This window comes from Trichechus manatus, unplaced genomic scaffold (genome assembly GCF_000243295.1).
Source record: "Trichechus manatus latirostris isolate Lorelei unplaced genomic scaffold, TriManLat1.0 scaffold00208, whole genome shotgun sequence".
Lineage (NCBI taxonomy): Eukaryota > Metazoa > Chordata > Mammalia > Sirenia > Trichechidae > Trichechus > Trichechus manatus.
The window spans coordinates 968,612-992,394 of record NW_004444144.1 but is presented as its reverse complement, the minus strand read 5'-3'; the positions used below and the strand labels follow the sequence as shown (position 1 = coordinate 992,394).

At 41.4% G+C, this 23,783-nt stretch overlaps 2 protein-coding genes across 3 annotated transcripts in view; one reads left to right on the top strand and one right to left on the bottom strand.

Moving 5' to 3' along the window:
* The window catches only part of IMMT (inner membrane mitochondrial protein), a 56,936-nt gene extending 50,227 nt beyond the window's left edge, over window positions 1-6,709 (bottom strand). For both annotated transcript variants that reach the window (XM_023742335.1, XM_023742336.1), the window contains exon 1: window positions 6,584-6,709. In XM_023742335.1, coding sequence (XP_023598103.1) covers window positions 6,584-6,628 — 45 coding nt within the window. In that variant the 5' untranslated portion in view covers window positions 6,629-6,709. The remainder of the gene's footprint in view (window positions 1-6,583) is intronic.
* A 6,438-nt stretch (window positions 6,710-13,147) lies between these two features.
* MRPL35 (mitochondrial ribosomal protein L35) lies at window positions 13,148-23,573 on the top strand. Its single transcript, XM_004388234.2, has 4 exons — window positions 13,148-13,223; window positions 19,333-19,522; window positions 20,193-20,337; window positions 23,360-23,573. Exons 1-4 carry the CDS (start codon window positions 13,181-13,183, stop codon window positions 23,546-23,548), a joined length of 567 nt encoding a protein of 188 aa, XP_004388291.1. The 5' UTR covers window positions 13,148-13,180; the 3' UTR covers window positions 23,549-23,573.
* Window positions 23,574-23,783: the final 210 nt, after the last annotated feature.

Here is a 23,783-nt window from a genome sequence, read left to right as displayed (position 1 = left end):
AGAAAAAAATGTTACTTTTAGCCTCATTTTTAAAAACACTACATATAGTGGTTAGTAATAGCTAACTTTTAGGAGTACTTACTATGGGTCTGGTCCTAGTCTAAAGACTTTACAAACATTTTCTAACTTAATCCTTACGACATCCTATGAGATAGGTATTATTATCTTCCTTATTTTTACAGTTAAAATGAGGTACAAAGTTAAAAAAATTTCTCCAAGATCATGCAGCAGAAAGTGGCAGTCAGGATTTGAAACCAGGTGTTTTGCCTCCAGAGCTCTCTTTCTTAAGCACCAAATTATATTATCTTTTTATTTATACAGTGAAATCTGTAAGAACTGGGAACTCGACGAGACTGCCTTGTTTTTCCAGGTCTCCCAAGTTTTCTGCCTTTGACAGGATGCCGTCTTACCATTTTTGTATTACTCTCTATTAGTGGAAAATACTTGAGTTTTCCTTCTCTGACAGGTTTCGACCTTACAAAGGTTCTGGTTTTACTGTATAAACTAAGTACTTTAGCACACAAAATACTGGATACTTCTTAGTTCTGGAATTCCTTTTTGTTAATAAGAACCCATGATGTAGAAAGGGCAATAATGTTTCAAAGCAATTTGCCTTGATTTATAATCTTGTAATATGTTCCTAATCTGCAGAAACATAACTAAAAAATATAAAAAGCAAGATAAAACACACAATTCCCATGCAATATTCTTGCACAGACCATTTATTCCTTAGCTCTACTAAAGTGAACATATATAAAGAAACCACAATCCAGCATTATCACCTGAAAACAGAGACTGTAACATAAGTCACCTTATACAAACTGTATCTGTGAACTCCAGGTTTCCTCACTGAACTTTGCAGGTTACTGTAGCTGGCAATGTTTTGGTGGGTTTTGCCATAGGATTCCTCCCACACAAACAAAACGCACCCAGAAGTTACTGGTCAGTTCTACATTTGAATATGCAGCAACTTGACCTTTTCTAAAGTTAACTTAAAATATAAGAATCATGCACTAAGGTTAAAAAAATACATCCCACAGAAAATTCAGTAAATTTCACACTGAAGCACTATTATCTCTCAGAATAAATGTGTTCTTTATCTAGGAGAAAAACTGCTCTTCAGTTATGACAAGGAAGTGGCAGCTATTAATCAGTCTGGCTAAAGCAGGAACTTGATACTTCTTTGGTTTTCCCTGCATGCATGTGTGAGTAGATATTATTGATATACTCTCACTCACGTGCACTAGGTTATGATGTAAAATGTATTTCATACTGGTCGAAAGCCACTGGTCTAGAGACACGAACATGAGGAATAAACAAGATTCCAGTATGCGCAGGAGCAGTCGAACAGCAGGCTGCGTCCCCCACCCCCTGCCCTGCATGGTCTACTGACTCCTTTCTAGCATGTGCGCTTGACTCTATTACTAAGTAACATACTGTTTATAACACTAACAAAGAATTGTAGAAGATGACAGTTAAGAATGTCCACACACTGAGATGAGAAGGCAGAGAGGGTCAGGAGCTGGTTCAACGGACACAGGAAATCCGGGGTGGAAAGGAGGAGTGTGCTGTCACAGTACTAGGGTCACATAACAAAGTGTGTATACATTTTTGTATGAGAGACTAACTTGAATTGTAAACTTTCACTTAAAGCACAACAATACAAAGAAACAATGTCCACACACAAACTGAGTTCTAAAATAGATTTGTTATCAACACTGGTCTTAGTTAAATGAGCTGGCTTGCTCGATCCTCCAGATAATCATGTTTCTTTCTCTTCTTTTAAGCTATAATCAATAATTCTACTGCATGTACAGATGACCACTCCCAAGTCTGTACTGTCGTTTGGGAGAGGGTTATGTAGGCTAGACTGAAAGCCTACATCCTCCAAACTCAGTGTCTCTAGTTCTGAAGGAAAGCCCACCTCAGAAAGGTTGGGCCTGGTGATGCTGTACTGAATCTAACAGAAGACAGACGGTGGTAGGTCTGGGAAATAAACTGAAAAAGGAGCCTCAGGTGCAGAGCTCTGAAGTACATTTCTGGACAAGAAAGAGAACATGAGAGAGGACAACTTATTTCTGCTGAATACCCACATGTTGAGGCTCCGTAGGGAGTGCAAGGATGATGAGTCCACACAGGAAGATAAGGTAAATACCACAAAGGTTCCAAATCTATGGGAGTTCAAAGGGAGGCCAAATCTACTTACAGAGATTAAGAAAAATTCATGGAACACGTTTATTCTTTCATTCAAGCAGGCTACAAATATTCACTGAGCACCTACTAGGAGCCCGGTACTATTCTCGGTCCTGGAAACACTGCAGTGACAACATGGACACATTCCCTTGGCGGAGCTTCTATTTTAGTGGAGGAAACACAATAAATGCACATTATGCTGCCAGGTAGTATAAGAGCCACAAAGTAACATAAAGTAGGGTAAGGACAGAGCAATACAAAAAAGGGCTGAGTGGGGAGAAGTCAATGTCAAAAACAACGGTAAGGAAGGCCTCTCTGAGGAAAAAGTAAAATCTGACAAAATACCTGAAGGGAGCAAGCTAAGCAAAGATGGGCAGGAAGAGTTCCCAGCAAAAGAATCAACAAATGAGAAGGCAGTGAGCATGTGGTAGAGATACCAGAAGAATAGTGAACAGAAAAATGAAATATGCACAGAACCAAATTATGAAGAAACTTGCGAGTATGGTAAGGAGTTTAGATTTTATTCTGAGTGTGATGGGATGTCACCAAAGGGCATAATATGATCTATATGCTTTTCAAAAAGGCTTTAATAACACTGTATAAAGAATGGAAACCCTGTGGTGTAGTGGTTAAGAGCTACCGCTGCTAACCAAAAGGTCAAAAGTTCAAATTCTCTTGGTGCTCCTTGGAAACCCTATGGAGCAGCTCTACTCTGTCCTATAAGGTCGCTGTGAGTCAGAATCGACTCAACAGCAATGGGTTTGGTTTTGGTATATAAAGAACTGGAGCCCTGAGGGCACAGTGGTTAAGAGCTCAGCTGCTAACCAGGTTGGCAGTTCAAATCCACCAGCTGCTCCTTGGAAACCCTATCGGGCACTTCTACTCTGTCCTATAGGGTGGCTATGAGTCAGCATCGACTCAATGGCAACCAGTTTTTTTTTTTTTTTTTCCATTTTATGTATTTTATTTGTATCACCACTGCTCAGGTATTTGATCAGTAAAACCAAAGCAAACCCCAACATTTTCACTGCATTTGAATTGGAGCATGTTCTTGTAGGATTCAAACTCTTTGGGTCCATTTCATAGTTACTTTTCCCAATGCCCAATCCGGCTCATTTTTGGCCACTTCCTTTTGTTAGAACAACTTACTCATTCATTCACGGTTTTTAAAATTGTCTGCCAGGCCCCATACTATCTTCATCCCACTCATCAGCCTTTTTTCCTACTCTTTCCCTCACTCCTCCCTTCTCTAGCCATGCTAACCTTCTTGCTGTTTCTTTTTTTTTTTTTAATATTTTATTGTACTTCAGGTGAACGCTTACAGAACAAAGTTTCTCATGAAACAGTAGTACACATGTTGTTTTATGACATTGGTTAACAACCCCACAACGTATTAACCCTCTTAACTTCTCAACCTTTTTTTTTTTTGGTGAAAATACACATAGCCAAAGATACACCATTTCAAAAATTTCTACATGCACAGTTCAGTGACATTGACTACGCTCTTCCAATTGTGCTGTTATTCTCACTTAAGATGAAGGCTTACAGAACAAAATAGTTTCTCATTTAACAGTTACTACAAATGTTGCCCTATGACAATGGTTAACAATCTCACAACACATCAACAATATCCTTACTCAACCTTGGGTTCCCTCTCACCAGCTTCCTTGTCCCCTTCTGCCTTCTGGCCCTTGTCACTGGACTCCTGTACCTCGTTAGTCTCATTTGGTTTTACGGGGCTGTCCACTCCCAGGCTGAACAGTGAACCTCGGAGGTAACTTCACCACTGAGCTAAAAGAGTGTCTGGGGGCCATACTCTCGAGGTTTCTCCAGTCTCCTTTAGCAACGGGTTTAGTTTTGATTTATATAAAGAACTGACTCTAGGAAGACAATAGGAAAAACAGGAAGACATTCAATAAGGAAGGGTTTGATGGGAAGGATTTTGACAACGGGAATATTCTGGACAAAACTGACAAAATCAAACAATAATTCAGAAATTTGAGTACAAAGCTCCAGAGAAGGCTGGACGGTCATTTGCTTAAGGATTAAAGTTCTGAGAGTTGACACAACTCCAAGTAAGAGTATAGAAAAGCAATAGGGTTATGTTTAGAGGTACAAGGAAGAAGCAGCCTCAGTAAAGGAAACAGAGGAGAGAGAAAAAAGGTTACAATGGAAGCCAAGATACTGTGTGAGAGAAGCTGAAAGAGCAAAGAGTTTCACAAAGCAAAATATGAAACGTTATACAGAATGACTGAGGAGACAGTGAGAATAAACCAATAAATTTTACAAGACAATATCTCAGGAAGGTTAGTAGTTTTGGTTGAGAGTTAGAAAAGCGTTCATAGTTTAGTATGAAATAGTAATTAGTTTTCTTTTATTTCCTAACTGGCAACCCAGTAAGTATCAAAGTATTTTGACAAAGGTGAGGAAAGGAAAAAGTAATTTTGGAGTTTAGGGCAGATAAAAAGGAGATAGATCAGTGACAACTCTGATGTAACCTGAGGGCAGAATGAGGAAGAGTGTGCCATTAAAAACCAACAAAAAAACAAATCTGTTGCCATCTAGTCAATTCTGACTCATGGCGATCCTGTGTGGTACAGAGTAGAACTGTTCCATAGGGTCTTCTTGGCTATAATCCTGACAGAAGCAGATCACCAGACCTTTCTTCTGCAGAGCTGCTGGGTGGGTTCATACTGGCTCTGAAGATAAACTTCAACAGTTCTGTCCTGAAAGGTGGCTCTGCTTCCTCCACTCCTTCTAGCCTCACCTGGGTCCTGTGGTAGACAGAATTCTAAGAGGGCCCCCATGATCTCCACCCCCCTGCTGTCACATTCACGATTAGGGTTATACAGCAAAAGGGATTTAGCAGGCGTAATTCAGGTTACTAACAAAGTTGACTTTGAGTTAACCAAAGGGGAGGTTATCCAGGTGGGTCTGGACATGAGCTCTTTAAATCTGGGTCTATAGGTCAGGGATGGGAAAGTTAAGAGAGATTTCAAAGTCAGAAAGACAAGCACCTGTTGGCCTGGAAGAAAGCAAACATTCATGCTATGAACTGCCTGTGGGGGCTTCATGGCAAGGAACTGCAGGCAGTCTCTAGGAGCTGAGAGCAGTCCCTGGCGCGAGTTGACAAGAAAAAAGGAACTTCACTCCAACAGCTGCAAGCAACTGAATTCTGCCGACGAAGTGCCATGAGCATGGAAGAGGACCCTGAGCTCCAAATGAGAACCACAGCACAGTCAACACCTTGACTGCAGCCTGTATGATCTTGAGCAGAGAACAAGCTCATTCAACTTCTAACCTACAGAAACTGTAAAATAATACACGAGTGTTGTTTTAAGTTGCTAAATTTGTGTTAAGTTTTAATGCAATAATAGAAACTAATAGTCCCCACTTTGCTACAGATCAGGCACTTCTCATTCCCCCAGCAATGAATGGGGCAGAGAAGCAAACTTGAAAAAAAGAGAAGTTTTACTTTTATGATCTCTTATTCACTATGCCTAGAGACTTTGTTCAATTAATGCTAGAGTCACAAGTTCTTGTTCTGCAATATAGTATTTTGCCAAAATATCAGTCTTCTAAAGCTGTGAGCAATGGAAGCAGATTTACCTTTTTTTAATTTTAGAATGCTACTTTAATAATTATGCGAAACTAAAAGTGATTCGGTGTCTAGGCTCCTAGAATGTCAACCAAATTTGTACTAGCACCTGGGGACACAGATCCCCAGGCTAATCTCGGAAATGAGCACAAGGTCATGACTCTTGTCCTCTCTCAAGTACCAGGAGTTTGAGGAGCCTCATAAACTAGAATCTTTCAGTTTTGCTTACAGTAAGAATAGCTCTGAGGTGTTCTCTGCTGCGAAAAGAGCAGTCCCTCCAGATAATTACAACCTTGACCCCCTCAAAACCGCGTACTCCCAGCAATCCAGGCACCTCCTTGTTAAAGATGCAACATGCCAAAACTACGAACGTCCTGCCGGGAACTGTAGTTCTCCCCACCTCGACCTTCAACCGCTGGCTGCACAAACCCCACTGCTTTCACGTGCCCAACCGGAGACCCGGGCGCCAGCAGCCAGGATTGGTCCCTGACTGGGGCAGCGCGGTGCTGACTGGCTGACACGTCCCCGAAGCCGCACCTCCGTCCTGCGCCCGCCTCCCCGCCACCTTCTCTGCACCCCACCCAACTTCAGTAATAACCCTCAGTCGTCCGAGCCCGACGAACTCCCCCACTAACTGCCTCACGGGTCCGCCCGGAACTCTCGTAGAGGGCGACCCTGACATATGCCTTTGTCCTGGGGCCTGCGCAGGGCCTAAGCCTCCCCCGTTTCCCGCTGTCTGCCCCAAGTCAGCTTCCTCATGCGGTCTCTCGGGGCACCGACTCCCGCGCTCACCTGGGCAGCAGCGGTCACGCCCGATAACTGACAGGCCCGCAGCATCTCGGCGGCGGGGTGGACGCCGATACGGGTGTACGCGGGAGCTACCGCGGCGGCGCGAGTAAGGGAGGGAAAGCGTGCGTGCGTGTTTGCGTCCGGGTCGCTGCTCCGCGCCGGGATCGCCGGAAGAGCGGCGAACGCCACGGCGCACGCGCAGCCCCTTCCCGCCCCTCCCACTCCCTCCCACTCCCTCCCACCTTCCACGCCCCCGCCCAGGACGCTCCGCGAGAGCGCGCGCGTCCGGGTAGTAGCGCGCTGTGGTACCCAGGCTGGAGAAGGGCCTAAGGAGCCGGAGAGGATTCCTGAGACGGAGGTGGAAAGAGTGCCTTCTTCCGGGTCTTGCTTGGGCTCCTGGTGTGTAGCCCGAAGCCAGGGTCATTAGGTGAACCTCGAGGAGAGGGAGGGCGTCAGAAACCCGGGTCCTACTGCACGCGGAAAACGGGTAGATCTGACTTTGCGGAGAATTCAAGCAAGAAAGCATACTCAGTCGTCTCTGTCAGCTAGATATTTCGTAGAAAAAATAGATTTGGCCAAAGTTACATAAACAATGACGTCTCGGTTTGCGTGTTTGTTTCGACACCCCTTCTTCGGAGAGCCCTCCTGATTGCTGCAGACAGGGTGAACGAACACAGGAGGTATCGTTGTGCTGCACGTGTCGTTCAGGTATGTGACAGGTGGTAGAGCAGGCCAGATTCTTCGGGCTCCACGGCTTGTTTCAATCGCCACAGCTTCTACTTCCAGACTAAACCACACTGTTTTCTTCATGAAGTTTTTATTTTAGAAAGATAATTTTGGCCGCAGTCTGTGGGCTGAGTTAGAAGAGAAGGAGGTCAGTGCAGAAACACTGTTGTCCAAAGTATCCCACAGAGTCTGTAATCAAGGTATGACATGTTAAATATTCAACGTTATTCAAATGCTATTAGTGATCTTATTACCATCAGAACGTCATAGAAACTAAATAACTTGTATGTCTTCTATTGTGTTTGCAAAGCATTTTCAATGTCTAACGAGGTAATTTATCCCAGTAGGGTATTCCCCCTAGAAATAGCACTAGTACTCCCACTTGTAAAATGGAGGAATGGATTTGAAAATTACCTAAAATACGATAATTATGTTTGTATATGCTCCATGCTTTTCAGGCCGATTTAGTAATTACCTTACACTTGCTTTATTTCGTATCTCTGTCACCTAACGGCTTCCAGAGCAGTCTCCCATTTTCCATAGTAACTTTAGCAATTGAATTGCGGTCTTCCCACCCCCATCCCTGCCTACTGCTTTCAGGCTAGGTGATGCCAGCTTGACAACTTTTCAGACACCTTGGCCTTGAACTCAGTGCCGATGAGCAATTTCATTCTGCTCCAGCTGTGTATGGCACAGCAACACCTTGGGCCTGAATATCATTAGCAACCTCTCTGACATCAATATCTCATAACCCCAAAGTTAATTTCTATACGTAGCTTGCTAACCTCTCACCTAGGCCCTTAATCTTCACCCTTCGCATGCAGTTTACCAGATCTTATGTTTTCTTTTGTTTTAAAATGTTATCAGAACTCTCCTACAGTAACTCAGAAATTCAAATCACATCACTCCCCTGTTCAGAAACTTCCAGTGAGCTTTTATGAAATGTCTCCGTCATAGTCATCCAGTGCTGCTGTAACAGAAATACCACAAGTAAATGGCATTAACAGAGAGAAATTTATTTTCCAACAGTTTAGGAGTCCGAATTCAGGGTACCAGCTCCAGAGGAAGGCTTTCTCTCTCTGTCAGCTCTGGGGGAAGGTCCTTATCATCAATCTTCTCAGGTCGAGGAGTTTCTCAGTGCAGGGACCCTAAGTCCAAAGGATGCGCTATTCTCCTGGCTCTTGTTTCTTGGTGGTATGAGGTCCCCACGTCTCTCTGCTTGCTTCTCTCTTTTATATCTCAAAAGAAATTGACTTAAGACACAACCTAATCTTGTAGAGTGAGTCCTACCTCATTAACATAACTGGTGCTAATTGCACCTCATTAACGTCAGAAATAGGATTTACAACACATAGGAAGTCACATCAGATGACAGAATGGTGGGCAGTCACAATACGGGGAATCATAGCCTAGCCAAATTGACACACATTTTGGGGGGACACAATTCAATCCATAACAGTCTCAATATACTTTTCGAGCATATGTGAATGTCTTTGGACTCACAGTAGCTACTATAGGTGGGAGATCAAGATGGCAGCAACAGTATTCAAAACTCATCACCCGCTCATACACCTTATATCGCGGATAAACTAAAGCATAGCCATCTCAGCAGCCCTGAGGGAGCCAGGGACCCCTGGGAAGCCTGAGGTCTTTTCATGGAAATCCACAAAATTGAAACTATTTTCAGATACATGAGGCTAAATGGGCAGCTCCTGTCTAGAGGCAAGATGAGAAGGCAGAGAGGGTCAGGAGCTGGTTGAATGGACACGGGAAATTCGGGTGGAAAGGAAGAGTGTGCTGTCACAGTATAGGGAGAGCAACTAGGGTCACATAACAATGTATGTATAAGTTTTTGTATGAGAGACTAACTTGAATTATAAACTTATACTTAAAGCACAATAAAGAAAACCTGTTTTCATAATAATATTAAGAAATTATTTGCCTTTTTAACTCTCATTAACTCATTAGTGTGCAGTAGAGTTTTTCCAGAGACTACCCATCTGTCACTAGAGGCTTGTGTGTTGCTATGATGCTGAGCAAGTTTCAGCAGAGCTTCCAGACTAAGATGGACTAGGAAGGAAGGCCTGGCAATCTACTGAAAATCAGCCAGTGAAAATCCTATGGATCGCTCCAGAACATTATGCAGTCCTCAGTCGATAATGAGGATGGCATAGGACCCAGCAGCATTTCATTCTATTTGTGCACCAGATTGCCATGAATCAGGGCCAACTTAATGGCAGCTAACAACATGACATGTGATACTGCAACACATTGAATGCAGAATAAAATTTTAGAAACCAGTTTTCTATTAAGCTAGACATTAAAGAGATTTGCCAAAGGTAAAACAGTGCTACTTGTCTTATGCTGGGTTCTTTAGAGAAGCAAAACCAGTGAAGCGTGTCTATATATATATAGAGAGAGAGAGATTTGTATCAAGGAAATGGCTCACACTGTTATCAAGGCTGAAAAGTCCCAAGTCTATGGGTCAGGCTGGAGGTTTCCCCTGACCCACATAGCTGTAGGGGCTGACAAATCAATCCCAAGATCATCAGGTAAGCTGCTAGCTCAAGTCTCAAGAACCGGAGGTCAGACGATGACAAGCCAGATGTAGGATCCAGAGTGAGCAAGAGCTTTGCCAGAAAGTCCACATATATTGGCTGTGGGCCACACCCCGAAGGAGACTCCCTTTCAAGTGGTTGTTTGCTCCTGGCAGATCTCATCATGGAAGTGATTTCATCATTGCATAGCTACCAAACTATATCATAACTGCCAAACCACTGAGAATCATGGCCCAGCCAAGTTGTCACACAATCTTAACCCTCACACCACTCTTCTAATTATTTTCTTTTGAAATAATTATTCTTCATAGAAGCATGTTAACATATAATGAGGTTATAAATGTTATTTTAAAATAAATAAGTGTGCTAGGCAGAATGGTCCCCCAAAGATGTCCCCACCACCTGTCCATCAGTTTGTTGTACTGATGTGGCTTGCATGTTTTGATGCTGGAAGCTATGCCACCAGTATTTCAACTACTAGCAGGGTCACCCACGGTGGACAGGTATCAGTGGAGCTTCCAGACTAAAACTAGGAAGAAAGGCCTGGTGATCTACTTCCACAAATGAACCAATGAAAACTTTATGGATCACAACAGAATATTGTATAGTATAGTGCTGGAAGATGAGCCCAAGCAAACGAACAATCATGAAGATGGTGCAGGACCGGGCAGTGTTTTGTTCTGTTATACATAAGGTCGCCATGAGTCAGAGCTGACTCAATGGCAACTAACAACAACAACAAAGATCTCCATGCCCTAATCCCTGGAACCTGTGAATATGTTACCTTAATAAGACAAAAGGGACTTTGCAGATATGATTAAGAATCTTGAAATGAGAGACTATCCTGAATTATCGCTTGTGTGCGGTAATCACAAGGGTCTTTATGAGTGAAAGAAGTAGTCAGGAGGGTGAAAATCAAAGGCGATGTCAGAGTGATGTGATTGCCAGCTTTGAAGGTGGAAGGAGACCATGAGCTAAGGAATGCAAGGAAAAGGCAAGGAAATAGATCTCCCCTTAAAAAAAAAAAACTTGCCATCAAGTCGATTCCAACTCATAGTGACCCTGGAGCCTCAAAAAGGAACACAGCCCTTCAAACACCTTGATTTTAGCCCAGTGAAACCCATTTTGTACTTCTGACCTACAGAACTGTAAGATGATAAGTTTGTGTTTATTTGTTACAGCAGGAATAGGAAACTAATACAATAAGTATTTTAATTTTTTCTCAATTTAATTTCTAATACAGTAAATACCAGTAGATGTAATCTATATAATTAAAAGCTCTTTGGAGTCTTCACTAATTTTTAAGAGTGTAAAGGGGTTCTGAGACCAAAAAGTTTGAGAACCACTGCTGTAAATAAATTCTGTATCTTGGCTCCCTCTCTTCCCACTTTAGGTCTGTTCTTACAACCTAGAATGCCTCACCCTTGTTAAAATCCTCCCCATTCATTAAGACCCATCTTATATTCTACCTCCTCATCCCTGATCACCCCAACCAGAAGCCTTCTCTCCTTAACTCTTAACTGCTCCTGTGAGTTGTTTATCTGCCTTGTTATATTTATGTTCTGTACATGTCTTCTTATTAAACGTGAACTCCTTGATACTAGGTGTTTGACACTTACCCTTTTCAACTAGTAATTAGTATTGTATATTGTATATGCATGGCATATCTCCAGATATTCTTTACAGGAAGGAGATCTTGGGCAACATGGATGGGAGAAGTCTTTTTTTTCTTCCCCCATTTGAGTGAACATTAGAAAATGTATACAGTGAAACCTGCGGGAGCCAAAACTCTACAGGACTGCTTTTTTTTTTCCGGGTCTTGCAAGTTTTCTACCTTTGACAGAGTGCAGTCTTACCACTTTTCTTTCATTCATTTTAATGGAAAATATTTGAGTTTTCCTTCTCTGACAGGTTTCTACCTTACACAGGTTCCTGCTTTTGCAGGTTTTACTGTATATATATGACTATTAATTCTCAGGAATAAAATAAGAAATGCAGAATTGTTCAGAGAGAATTGAGATGCTGTTCTACCAAGTGACAATCAGTGTTACTGATAAAAAAAAAAAGTGTGTATGTGTTATGGATTGAATCGTGTCCCCCCAAAATATGTGTTGTAAATCTTAACCCCTATACCGGTGGTTGAAGCCCTGGTGGCTTAAGAGCTCGGCTGCTAACCAAAAGGTCAGCAGTTCGAATCCACCAGCTGCTCCTTGGAAACCGTAAGGGACAATTCAACTCAAAACAGTGGGTTTGGTTTGGTTTGGTTTTATACCTATGCTTATAATTCCATTTGGGAATGCGTTTTCTTTATTATGTTAACGGGACAGTGTAGGGTGTGTTTTAAGTCAATCTCTTTCGAGATATAAAAGAGATTAAACAAGCAAGTGACCAAACAGATGCAGGAAGAGAGATGCCAAGCCACATGAAGATCACCCAGGAGCAGAAGCTCAAAGAGACAAGGACCTTCCTCCAGAGCCGACAGAGAGAGAAAGCCTTCCCCTAGAGCTGACATCCTGAATTCAAATTTCTAGCCTCCTAACTGTGAGAAAATAAATTTCTATTTGTTAAAGCCACCTACTTGTGGCATTTCTGTTATAGCAGCAGTAGATGACTAAGACACTATGTAATAGCCTTATGATATTTATAGTCATTTGATTATGGTTGGCATTCCATTTTTTTCCTAAAATGATACTTAATAACATTGCTATTTGTTTTTCCCCTTCATTTGTCCTAACATCTTCCAGTTTGGGAAGGATATATAAGTATTATTCTCTCAAATAAATGTAATAAAAAGAACAAAAAGAAATTATTGTTTCAAATATGCTCAATTACACGCTCAGTAAGAATTTGTTGAGAGCCTACTGTATGCCAAGCACTGTTTTCTAGGCCCTTGTTTTACAGTGCTGAAGAACAGAGCCTGTCACATAGTGGTTATTAGCTGCCTTCCAGTAGCCAGACTCAGGGAGACCCAATGCCCAACACGGCTCAGGAGGGCCCCATGCACAACAGAATGGGACCATTGCAATCTCTAGGGAATTCATTGGCTAATTTCAGAAGTAGATCACTAGGTGTTTCTTCCTAGTCTGCCTTGCCGGGAATCTCCACTGAAACTTGTTCAGCATCATAGCAACACGTAAGACTCCACTGACAGATGAGTGGGGCCACTAGTCGTTTAATAAAGGTTGACTTGACTGTTTCTTTATTCTTTTTTTTTTTTTTCCCCTCCCATTTTTTGACTCCGCCTCTTCTTTTTCCTTTATTCCTTTTGCACTGGTACTTTTAGACCCAACGCGGCCGCCGTAGTGAGGGCGCCAAGATGGCGGCGTTTACTGTTGCTAGTGCTGTGAGAGCTGCTTCAGGTCAGTAAGCGCTCGATCTATTCCTTTTTAGAAGATGGTATTGATACGGGATGAAGTGGGTGTTAGGCCTGGAGGTTAACAAGAAAAAGGTCTTTATTGGAGCCGAGAGAGTTGCTCTGGATATTCTCCAGGTGGCGTGAGGTCGGCACCCCGTACGGGGGTCTCCGAGAACCTTGGATCCGCTCGGACCTTGTTATCCTGCGGCTTCCACCCCTCCTTCCTTAAAAAATAAACCAAAAGGACTGAAGCAATAGGGGCGAGAGACAGAAAAAGTCTCAGCTAACTTTTTTATTTGGAAGTTAGGACCCGCCACTCACAACCTTTGACCTTGAGAAAGTTATTTAATTTCTCTGAGCTTCAGATTCTGCCACTGTAAAGTGCGGATAGTACCACTGGGCTGAGAATTAAATGAGCTCGCCCAAGTAAAGCGCCTTGCGTAGTGCCTGGCGCATAGTGTGTTTTGTGTGTAGGAGATTCGCACGAACGTGTATAGCTAGTAGGGGTTGTGCCTGTTTTGTTCACTGTAACTGCAGTCTCCAGCACAGGGGTAGTCATAAGGATTTCTTGACTGAGAGAGAGGACAGGAGTGAAGGCAGCTAAATTAAGTTGTCTTCACTCTAAGGATTTGCTGCAAAAAGTTAAAAATCATTCAAATATGATGATTAATAAATGGCTTTCACACAAAATTAAATTATAAAATTCTGTGCGAGAGGTGGACTAAAAATAAGTTCAAGAAGAAAAAAGCAACGATGTAAATTTTGCAAGTTTTAGAGGAGAGCTTGTTTTTGTGTGAGCTGTTTTTTTTTTAATTGCGAAAGGTAATACATATAAAGATTTATATAACATACGTGTTGTTGAGTTGGTTCCAATAACATACACGGACCATTTAATAAATAACTGTAAAGCAAATATCTGTGTAACTAATACCAAGGTCAAGACACGGAACACTATCAGAAGCCCTTTCTCCACCCTTTTGTACCTTCCCAATCAAAATTCCCACTTTCCGCAAAGATAAATACTATTCTTATTTTTATAATTATTAGCTTGCCTTTTTTTCTGTCATAGTTTTAGTGTCTATGCATGCATCTCTAAATAATGGTTAGTTTTGCCTCTTTTTGAACTTTGCATGCATGAAATCATATAGTATGTACTTTTTAGTGTTTGGCCTTTTTCACTTTGTGAGATTGTTTCATGCTGCATGTAGCTGTAGTGCTTTTTCATTCCTATATAGTATTCTATTACGTGACTATCCCTCAATTTCTCCAGTCTGCTATTGGTGGACATTTGGGTGTTTCCAGTTTGGGGCAGTTATGTGCAAAGCCGCTTGACCTTGTGTCCTGGTTCATGAGTGCAAGAGTTTCTCTAAGGGATGTGTATGTGTGTGTGTAATTACTGGGCCAGAGAATATGTGTATATTCCTCACCAACACTTGTTATTGTCAGATATTTGTGTCAGTCTGCTGAGTGTGTAGTGGTATCTTATTGAGGTTTAAATATGTATTTCCTTGATTAGTAATGAGCCTGAGTACCTTTACACACATGTATTGTTCATTTGAATTTATTTTTTGAAGTATCAGTTAAATATTTTGTCCATGTTTCTACTGGGTGGTTTGTTTTATTGATTTATAGTAGTTATATATTCTGGATAGAAGTCCTTTCTGATTTATGTATGTTTCCAATATATTCTGACTTGTCTTTTTACTCTGTTTAGTGTCTTTTGATGAAAAGAAGTTCTTATTTATTTCATCTACTTGAATTTATTGTCCTATTTTTTAAATAGATATGTGGAAAACATTTAAAAGAGTGATGTGACAGTTTATTTTTTTATTGTGCTTTAAATGAAAGTTCACAGCTCAATTTCTCATATAAAAATTTATACACATATTGTTTTGTGACATTAGTTGCAATCCCCACAATGTGACAGCACATTCCCCCTTTCCATCCTGGATTCCCTATGTTCATTCAACCAGTTCCTTTCCTTCCTGCCTTCTTATCCTGCCTCCAGACAGGAGCCGCCCATTAGGTCTCATGTATCTGAACTAAGAAGCACACTCCTCACTTGTATTATTTTTTGTTTTGTAGTCCTGTCTAATCTTTGTCTGAAGAGTGGGCTTTGGGAATGGTTTTAGTTCTGGGTTAACAGAGCATCCAGGGGCTATAGTTTTGGGGTTCCTCTGGTCTCTGTCAGACCATTAAGTCTGGTCTTTTATGCGAATTTGAGTTCTGCCCCACACTTTTCTGGTGGTAGCTGGGCACCATCTAGTTCTTCAGGTCTCAGGCTGCTGGAGTCTCTGGTTTATGTGGTTCTTTAGTCTCAGGCTAATATTTTCTTTGTGTCTTTGGTTTTCTTCATTCTTCTTTGATCCAAGTGGGAGGGGACCAACTGATGAATCTTAGGTGGCCACTCGCAAGCTTTTAAGACCCCAGACGCTACTCACCAAAGTGGGATGCAGAACATTTTCTTAATAAACTTTGGTATGCTAGTTGACCTAGATGTCCCCTGAAACTATGGTCCTCAGGCCCCAGCCACTCTGTCCCTCAAATTTTAAAATAGTATTTTAAGTATACTGGAAATTATATTTTTAATAATGTAAACTATTTAACATTTTGTATATTAAAAATTTGTGAAAGGGGACATAATTCTTCAAAATTCTTTTAGGGGGTATGTGGTGAAAAAAGCTAGATGAACATCGCATTCCACCAGGGCTTCGAAGCAGTTCATTCGGTTTGAAGCCCTGTTGAGAATTTGCATTTTTAACAAGTTCCCAGGTGATGCTAATGTTGCTCATTAAGGACCAATTCTGAGAACCACTAGTAGAGCAGTGGTTCTCAAAATTCATTATACATAAGAATCCTGGGGATCATGTTAAACTGTAGATTCTGATTCATTATATCTGGGGTGGAAATGCAGATTCTCAGCTGGCGTTCGAATTGGTTCGAAGCCCTGCTTTCCACACCGTCTCACTTACTCTCCTACCAGTGTGGCTCGTGTTCACTCTCGTTTGATTCATGTCACACAGGGCTGTCTAATCCCCCAAACATACTGTACTGTTTTTGTCTCTTCACCTTTACACTTCTGTCCCCTCGTCCTCCTGTTCCTTCAAAACTGTGGTTTTGTGTCACTTCCTTCATGAGAAATCTCTGTGTCTTCCATACAAGAGTGTGTTTAGAGAAGGCAAAATAGAAAAAAACAGTTGCCATCTAGTTGACTCCAACTTACGGTGACCCCACGTGCATCAGAGTAGAGCTGTGCTCTGTGGGTTTTCAATAGCCGTTCTTCCAAGGCATCTCTGGATGGACCTGAGCATCCACCCTTTCAGTTCGCAGCCAGCCTTGTTTGCACCACTCAGGGACTTCTAGAGCTGGCCAGTCTGTATTAAAATGCCCAGTCAGGGCAAAGGGCTGAAGGAACAGCTAAGTGCCTCCAATGATTTGTGTACTGCACTTTTGCTAGCACAGCCTAAACTAGACTGTTGGGTTTTTACAGACTAAATCACATGGCTGGCCCACCAGAGAGTGGTGTTAAGCTCCCCACGTCACTTCCTCAGGAACTGCTGTGACGCCAAGTGCACCCTTCCTGTTGCTTCAGTAACCATTTTTTCTAGTCTTAATGTGTTTGCCCCTGACTTCACCTTGTTGGTTTTGATCCATTTTCTCTGGTGACTGAGGTCACTTAGAGTTCTGATAGTCTTGTCTTTTAACAAATATGTTAATAAGCCATAGTTCTAGCTTGTTTTTTTATGCTGATTTTACGGCCATACCTTTTGTGACTTCAGGGCCTTCATAAAAATTGGGAACAAAGAAAGAGTCAATTAGAGGGCCAGGTAGAGAATTTTACCGGGAGAACGCCAATCTGCTAATTAGGGGATAGCTTCCAAAACCAACTTGGAATTTACCTAACTGTACTGCCATCCTGCCCACATTTGTATATTTTGTCCTTTAGAATATAAAGAAGGAGCCCTGGTGGTGCAGTGGTTAAGAGCTCAGCTGCTAACCGAAAGATCAGCAGTTAAATCCACCAGCCATTTCTTGAAAACTCTATGGGGCAGTTCTGTCTGTCTATAGGGTCACTATGATGGGTTTTTTTTTTTTTTTTAAAACTACCATCCTGCCCACATTTCTATATTTTGCCCTTTAGAATATAAAGAAAGCTTTATCAGATGCTTTCCTGAAGTCAGGATACATTGTATCTAAGATCCTCCCTTGATTTTTCAGACAATGAAAAGAAGTTAATTCTTTTTAAGGTATGGGTAGTAACTCCTAGTGGCAATCTGTTTTTTCTGGGCACTTACCTGTTTATTAATCCAGTCCAACGTTTACAGAGGAGCCTCTAGTTTACCCGTCTGTGTCTTCAACACACTATCTGCTCACTTCATTCAGGGTTTTGTGTTTTTTAGAACTGAGACATATCAAGAACAGAAAACTCGTATCCTATATGACCTTTGAAAATTGGGACATTTTCTTGTACAGAGTCTTCTTCAATTCACTCAGTCTTTCAAAGATTACTTCCTGGTTTGTAATCACATCTGCAGGTCCTTTCAGTTCTTTGAGTGCAGACTGTAGGGTTGCTCTGAGTCGGAATCGACTCCATAGCAACGGATTTTTTTTTTTTTTTTTTTTTAAGTTTAGACTTTAATTCCTGCACTGGGTAGTGACTTTGGCTTCCAAGGGGTAGTAGTATTAAGGGCTGTCTTACTTGTCTTCTGAACCTTGGATTTCAAATAATTAACGTTTATGCCACCGTTTTCAGTTTAAAAATCGTTATCTTTGATGGAGAAGAGAAAAGCAGAACAAGGGTTGAAGTGTTCTACCTTCTTTCTGCCACCTGTTAACATTATACCATCTTTGCTAAGCATCCCTCAGCTCTTCATTATCTGATGTTAACATTCAGTAAATGTTTTCTCTGAGTTGAGCACACTTCCGTACATGTTTTATTTCATTTAATTCTCACCACCTCGCCATGATTAACCTCATTTTACATTTGAGGAAACTGGAGCACAGTAAGGTTAAGTAATTTGCTCATGGTCACACAGCTAGTAAGTAGTAGAGCTAGAATATGAACCCAGACTGTCTGGCTCAAACCCCAACACTTCATCCTCACACCACACTGCCCCTTTTTTATTAGGTGAAATCGATGCAGTGGACAACAGGGCAGTGGTTCTAAGCCCTGGCTGAGCATCAGACTCGTGGTTTTTTTTTGTTTTTCATCAACTGTATTGAGGTATAATTTATACAGCATAAAATTACCCATTTTATGTGTACAATTCAGTGATTTTTTAGTAAATTTGGCAAATTGCACAGCCATCACCACAGTCTAGGTTTTGAACACTTCTATCATCTGGCGGAGCTTTTTTAACACGCATGTTCTTGAGTCCCACAGTTAGAATCTGCATGTGCAGTCAGAGCTCCAGGAGTGAGTCTGTTTGCAGCCATGGACGGTTACCTGACAGTCAGGGGAAGGACAGATAAAGGGGGCTGCATTCAGTCCACATGCCTGGGCCCTTCGTAATCTGCCTTCTGACCTCCCCGCCCATCACCCACTACTTCTCCCCAGGCATCTCTGATATGGTCAGGCACACTGTGCCCAGCCTCTGTAGCAGGCCCGGTTCCTGCTTCATACATGGGTTTGTTTCAGCTCCCATGCCTCTGCTTATGTGTTCTTCATCCTGCCTGCAGTCTGTTCCTCCTCCTCTCATGGCCTGTTCATTTTCTAGAGGAGAGAGCTCAAGCACCTCTTCTGTTACTTCGCTCTATGTAGGAGTCCTCACCAGAATATTAGATGGGGGGCGGGCGGGGTGTTAATGTTACGTATATATTCCCTAATGCTGGACATAGAGCTAGGTCACATCAGACTGGATCGTGGTGATGGTGGCACAACTCTCTAAATTTACTAAAAATCACTGAATTACACACAAAAAACAGGTCATTTTATGGTATGTAAATTATACCTCAATAAAGTTAGTAAGAGGTTTCACAGGAAAGTCTGATGCTCAGGACCCATTAATTACATGTAACACTTGGTTGCTTTGATGCATGATTTAATTTTAAATATCTGGATGTATATTTTGAAGTATCATATTAAGTATACATGCTTCTCTCCATCTTTACAGGAATCTTACGACCTCTGAATATTTTGGCATCTTCAGCCTATCAAACCTATGCCAAGAAGGCCTGTCTTATTTCTGCATTGTCCACCCGGTGCTTCAGTCATATCCAAATGCCAGTTGTTTCCTCTGCTCCCAGACTTACTACACCTGTCGGAAATCTGACGTGCAGGCACACTACAATAATCCTTAACAGGTAGGATAGATTTCAGTAAATAAGACATTTGGGCAAAAATTGTAACATATTCACACCTTCAAAGACATCTGAGAAGTAGATGATACTCTTTGCCTACCTGTAGTTTATTATACAGACTTTCCTGACTGAGGGGGAGAAGGTGATTGACCTCTGTATACCTTCGTGCCCGCAGCAGGGACTGCCAAAGGAAGCACCCTTCTCATATTCTCATGTGCCATTTCCTGGGTGGGGAGCTGTCAGCCAGAGTGGAGGCTGAACAAGATGCTCAGCTTACGGGGCTGGGATGTGTGTGGTTTCCAGTCAGTCAGTAAATATTGAGTTAGCACACCTGGGTGCCCAGCGCTGTACTTGGCAGAAAGGATACAAAGATTAGCAAGTTAAAGTCCTTAAGGAGTTTACAGTCTAATGGGCAGATAGATGAGAAATCAGGTGATTGCAATACAGTAAGGTAAAGTCTCTCAGGGATGGAGGGAGGTGGATTATGGAAGACTTGCAAATCGGTGATAATTGCAATTCTTGTGCCTAGTGTCATGGATTATTTGAAATAACAATGCATATTAAAAGTCAGTTCCATTCCAATGTGATGCTTCACTCATTTCTAAGTATAGAAATGGATTTTATCCCTTAATCAGTCTCACTGCTAAGTTAAATTTTTTAAAATTCATTTCAGAGTAGCCCCCTTGCTTCCTAATATCCTGAAGCTACCAGTCAGAACTGTAACGTACTTCAGTTCAAGAAAAGGAAAGAGAAAGACTGTGAAAGCTGTCATCTATAGGTTTCTTCGACTTCACTCTGGCCTTTGGCTACGGAGAAAGGTGAGTCTTCACGCTATTACTTGATTGAAAAAGTAGTGTAGCAAGAGATCAAAATGAAGCTGAATTCAGTTAGCCTTATCATTGGCATATCCTTCCCTGTCTTACCAGTAGGTTTTACAGTGCTGTGCTTAAGCACCAGCTTTGGAGGCATCTTTTCCTGTAAGTGAATCCATGTGAAGAAAACATGTGTAAGCATCCACTGAACACCCACATTCATAAAACAAAATAGTATTCACAATGGAAAAGTCTTCACTGTGGGACAGGATTAAGCTCAGGTATTTTACATGGCTGGCTTATCTAATGATTACCAGGAGCCCTTTGAAGTCCCCTTAAGTGCAGTGACCTGTTTGGAGCCTCTGTTTAAGCAGCGGTGTGTTAACAGCAGTGGCTTAGACTTCAGCTGGTACTTAGTTCATGACCCAGATTTGGAGACTGAACTGCTTTTCGGCCTGTCTTGGATTGGATTCTCTGGGTAGCACAACATTAATCCTAGATACATTTTTTTTTCTCTTTTTTTCAGTTTTACAAGTTTTTGCCCTGTAGGTGTGTATAATTGGGAACCATCTGTGACAAAACTCTCTTACTCTGGCCAGGACCATAGCCTCTAAGGATGACTCTGAAAAATTACTGCTCTGTGCTTTGCCATAATGTGTGGTGAGCCTGAATGTGGGCTCATTCGTGTTTTAATTCATAGAAACAGAGTATCTGATAAAGAAAGCACTTTAAAACCAGAGTTCTGCAAAACCATCTTTGAGTTTTAATAATTATTCAAATCCTCATTCTCTTTTACTATTTGGAAGTTAATTGTTTCTTTAAAGGTCAAAATCTGTTTCCCTGTTGGGGGGAAAATAATTGGTCCAACTTTCTCACTGTTTGAAAGGTTGGAAGTATTATCTGCTATCTTACAAACAACCTAAATTTGTAGATAAATGGGTTGACTGGAATTCGCAGCTTATTTCTCCATTGAAACAGTACTTTGGTAGAGTCCAACTCAGTCAACAAAAGTTGATGTAATCCATCAGTAGCTGAGATAAAGTTCTAATAATTCTGAGTCTTGTGAATTTTGGATGACTGGAAACACTTTCTTCCCTTTGTGTCATAGTAACTATTTGCAGGTTATGGGCTGGCCCCAGGGGAAATGAAATGGCTAGTTTTCCTTGCCTTCCTTTCCACATCCCCTTTTTTGGGTCCTGGAGCCCTCATGTTGCTCTAACAGGCCTGATCCAGCTCTCCAGTCATAACACCTAGCCCCCACTCAGGGCTCCAGGAAATATGCTGTGTGCAGAATGCCTTCTTCATCAAAGTCTAATTTTAAAAAGAAAACAAAATATCTGGGTGGGTTAATTTACACTAATACATAAAAACAAACTATTTTCTGTGGCACAGTTTCACTCAGCTGTCCCTAATTTTTATTGTTTAGTCCCTCTTTCCATTTGTGAACCTAAAGATAGATTATCTAAAAAGTTCCAAGCATTTTCACAGTGGCTACCAAGTAAGAAGGATACTGGTGGTGATGGGTAGGACAGCAAATTGTAAGTCAGAGATCCACATGGAGAGAACCAGTTTGGACTGCCAACTAGAAAATTATCACATGAATATGAGGATTTCAGTTTGAGCTTCTGAATTCAAAATTGGAAGCAGTGAGTAGCAAACGTCCAGTCTCTAGCATTTTAAAACCAGAACTCTTAAATAAGCTTCCCTTACTTCTGAGCATCCCTGTACTGTACTGGTCACGGTGATCACACTTCAGGCATGTTAAAAACCCGAGGCCCGTCTCCGTGAAGAGCTGTGCTTCTCTGTTCAGTTAGTGCAGTGCCATGCAGAGCCCCTGAAGCCAGCTGAGGGCCCTGGTCTCACCTCCCCTGGTAACTTACTGAGTGGTTTTAGCCAGTTAGCGGGCTGCCCCCTAAGGTCTCTTCTAGTTCAAACAGGCTGTGATTATAGTTTTTGTACTTAGTGTAATTTTGTTTCATCACAAATTAATTCTTCAGAATTAACAATGCATGGATGGTATATGTGGTAGTTCTGGGTTAAATATTTGGGTTAACCATTCCCTCACAACTCCTAATAATAGTTTTATTGTATTCATTATTCCTTAGAGAATTACTTCCTCTAGAAGTTAGTTCCTAGTGTGTGGAAAGAATAAACAAAGCAATGTATTCACGAACTGGGTTTCTCAGCCCTTGTGTACAGTAGTCCCCCTTTATCCACGGTGGATACGTTCCGAGACCCCCGGTGGATGCCTGAAACTGCGGATAGTACTGAACCCTACGTATACTACGTTTTGTCCTACACCTACATGCCTATGATAAAGTTTTATTTATAAATTAGGTACAGTAAAAGATTAGCAACAATAACTGATAGTAAAATAGAACAGTTATAACAATATACTGTAATAAATGTTATATGAACCTGCTCTCTTTCTCATCACACTACTCATTTAACATTTTCAGACTGCAGTTGACTACAGGTAACTGAAACCGCAGAATGGTGGAACTGCGGACTAGGGGGGACTGCTGTACCCAGCCCCTTAAATAAACATAAACGTTACCACTCCAGCCAGTACTCCCTTCACCTCCCCATGTTAGGAAACAGGACAGTGTAGTGGTTAAGAACTCCTGCTAGCTCTCTGACCTTGCTCTGCTAACCAGTGGTGGTGGGGTTTTTTTTTTTTTTAAATCCATAAAATGATAGTAACAGTATGTTGATGAAGACTATTAAAGAGAGTAGATAAAAACACCTAAAGTTAGCTATTAATCCTCTTCACCAGCCACAAAGATTTTATTTAGCTTTATTTGCTGTGGTTTTAATTTAAGCAGTCTTTTTTTCCACCAAAAATATTTAACTACACATTTTCTCCACCCAGCCCTCAGTAAGAATCACATCTTTCCAAAGAACGTGCCAGCCCCCGTGGAAGTCTGTTCTTTCTTCTCACTGGACCAATAAGCCATGAGTAGTGATGATATCTGTTGTTTCCTGCATAATACAATGTTTTCAATGACTTTTTAATATTATCTAACAGGCTGGTTATAAGAAAAAACTATGGAAAAAGACACCTGCAAGGAAGAGACGCTTGAGGGAATTTGTGTTCTGCAATAAAACCCAGAGTAAACTCTTAGATAAAATGACAACGTCTTTCTGGAAGAGGCGAAACTGGTATGCTAATGATCCTTATCAGATATATCATGATCGCACAAACCTGAAAGTATAGATCTGAAGCTTTGTGATTGCCCAGCTGTTGAAGCTGTATCCTTTTGTATATGTCTTTGCAAAGATGAATAAGTATAAAACTTGATGTAAATTGTACCAGCTGATATCTGTAAACATATAATACCAACATTAAAACTTAATGGATTAAACGTTCCTAGATTTGGTAAGGGAAATAGCAGTTTCAAACTGTGCATTTTTTTTAACAAATGGTAATGGCTTAACTGGTTGTTTCAATT

Bases quoted from the DNA above. Each gene is read 5' to 3' on its own strand.
- MRPL35 (XM_004388234.2), top strand. From the start codon at position 13,181: ATGGCGGCGTTTACTGTTGCTAGTGCTGTGAGAGCTGCTTCAG. The intron at 19,523-20,192 runs GTAGGATAGATT...AATTCATTTCAG, and splicing joins ACTACAATAATCCTTAACAG to AGTAGCCCCCTTGCTTCCTA. The intron at 20,338-23,359 runs GTGAGTCTTCAC...ATTATCTAACAG, and splicing joins GCCTTTGGCTACGGAGAAAG to GCTGGTTATAAGAAAAAACT.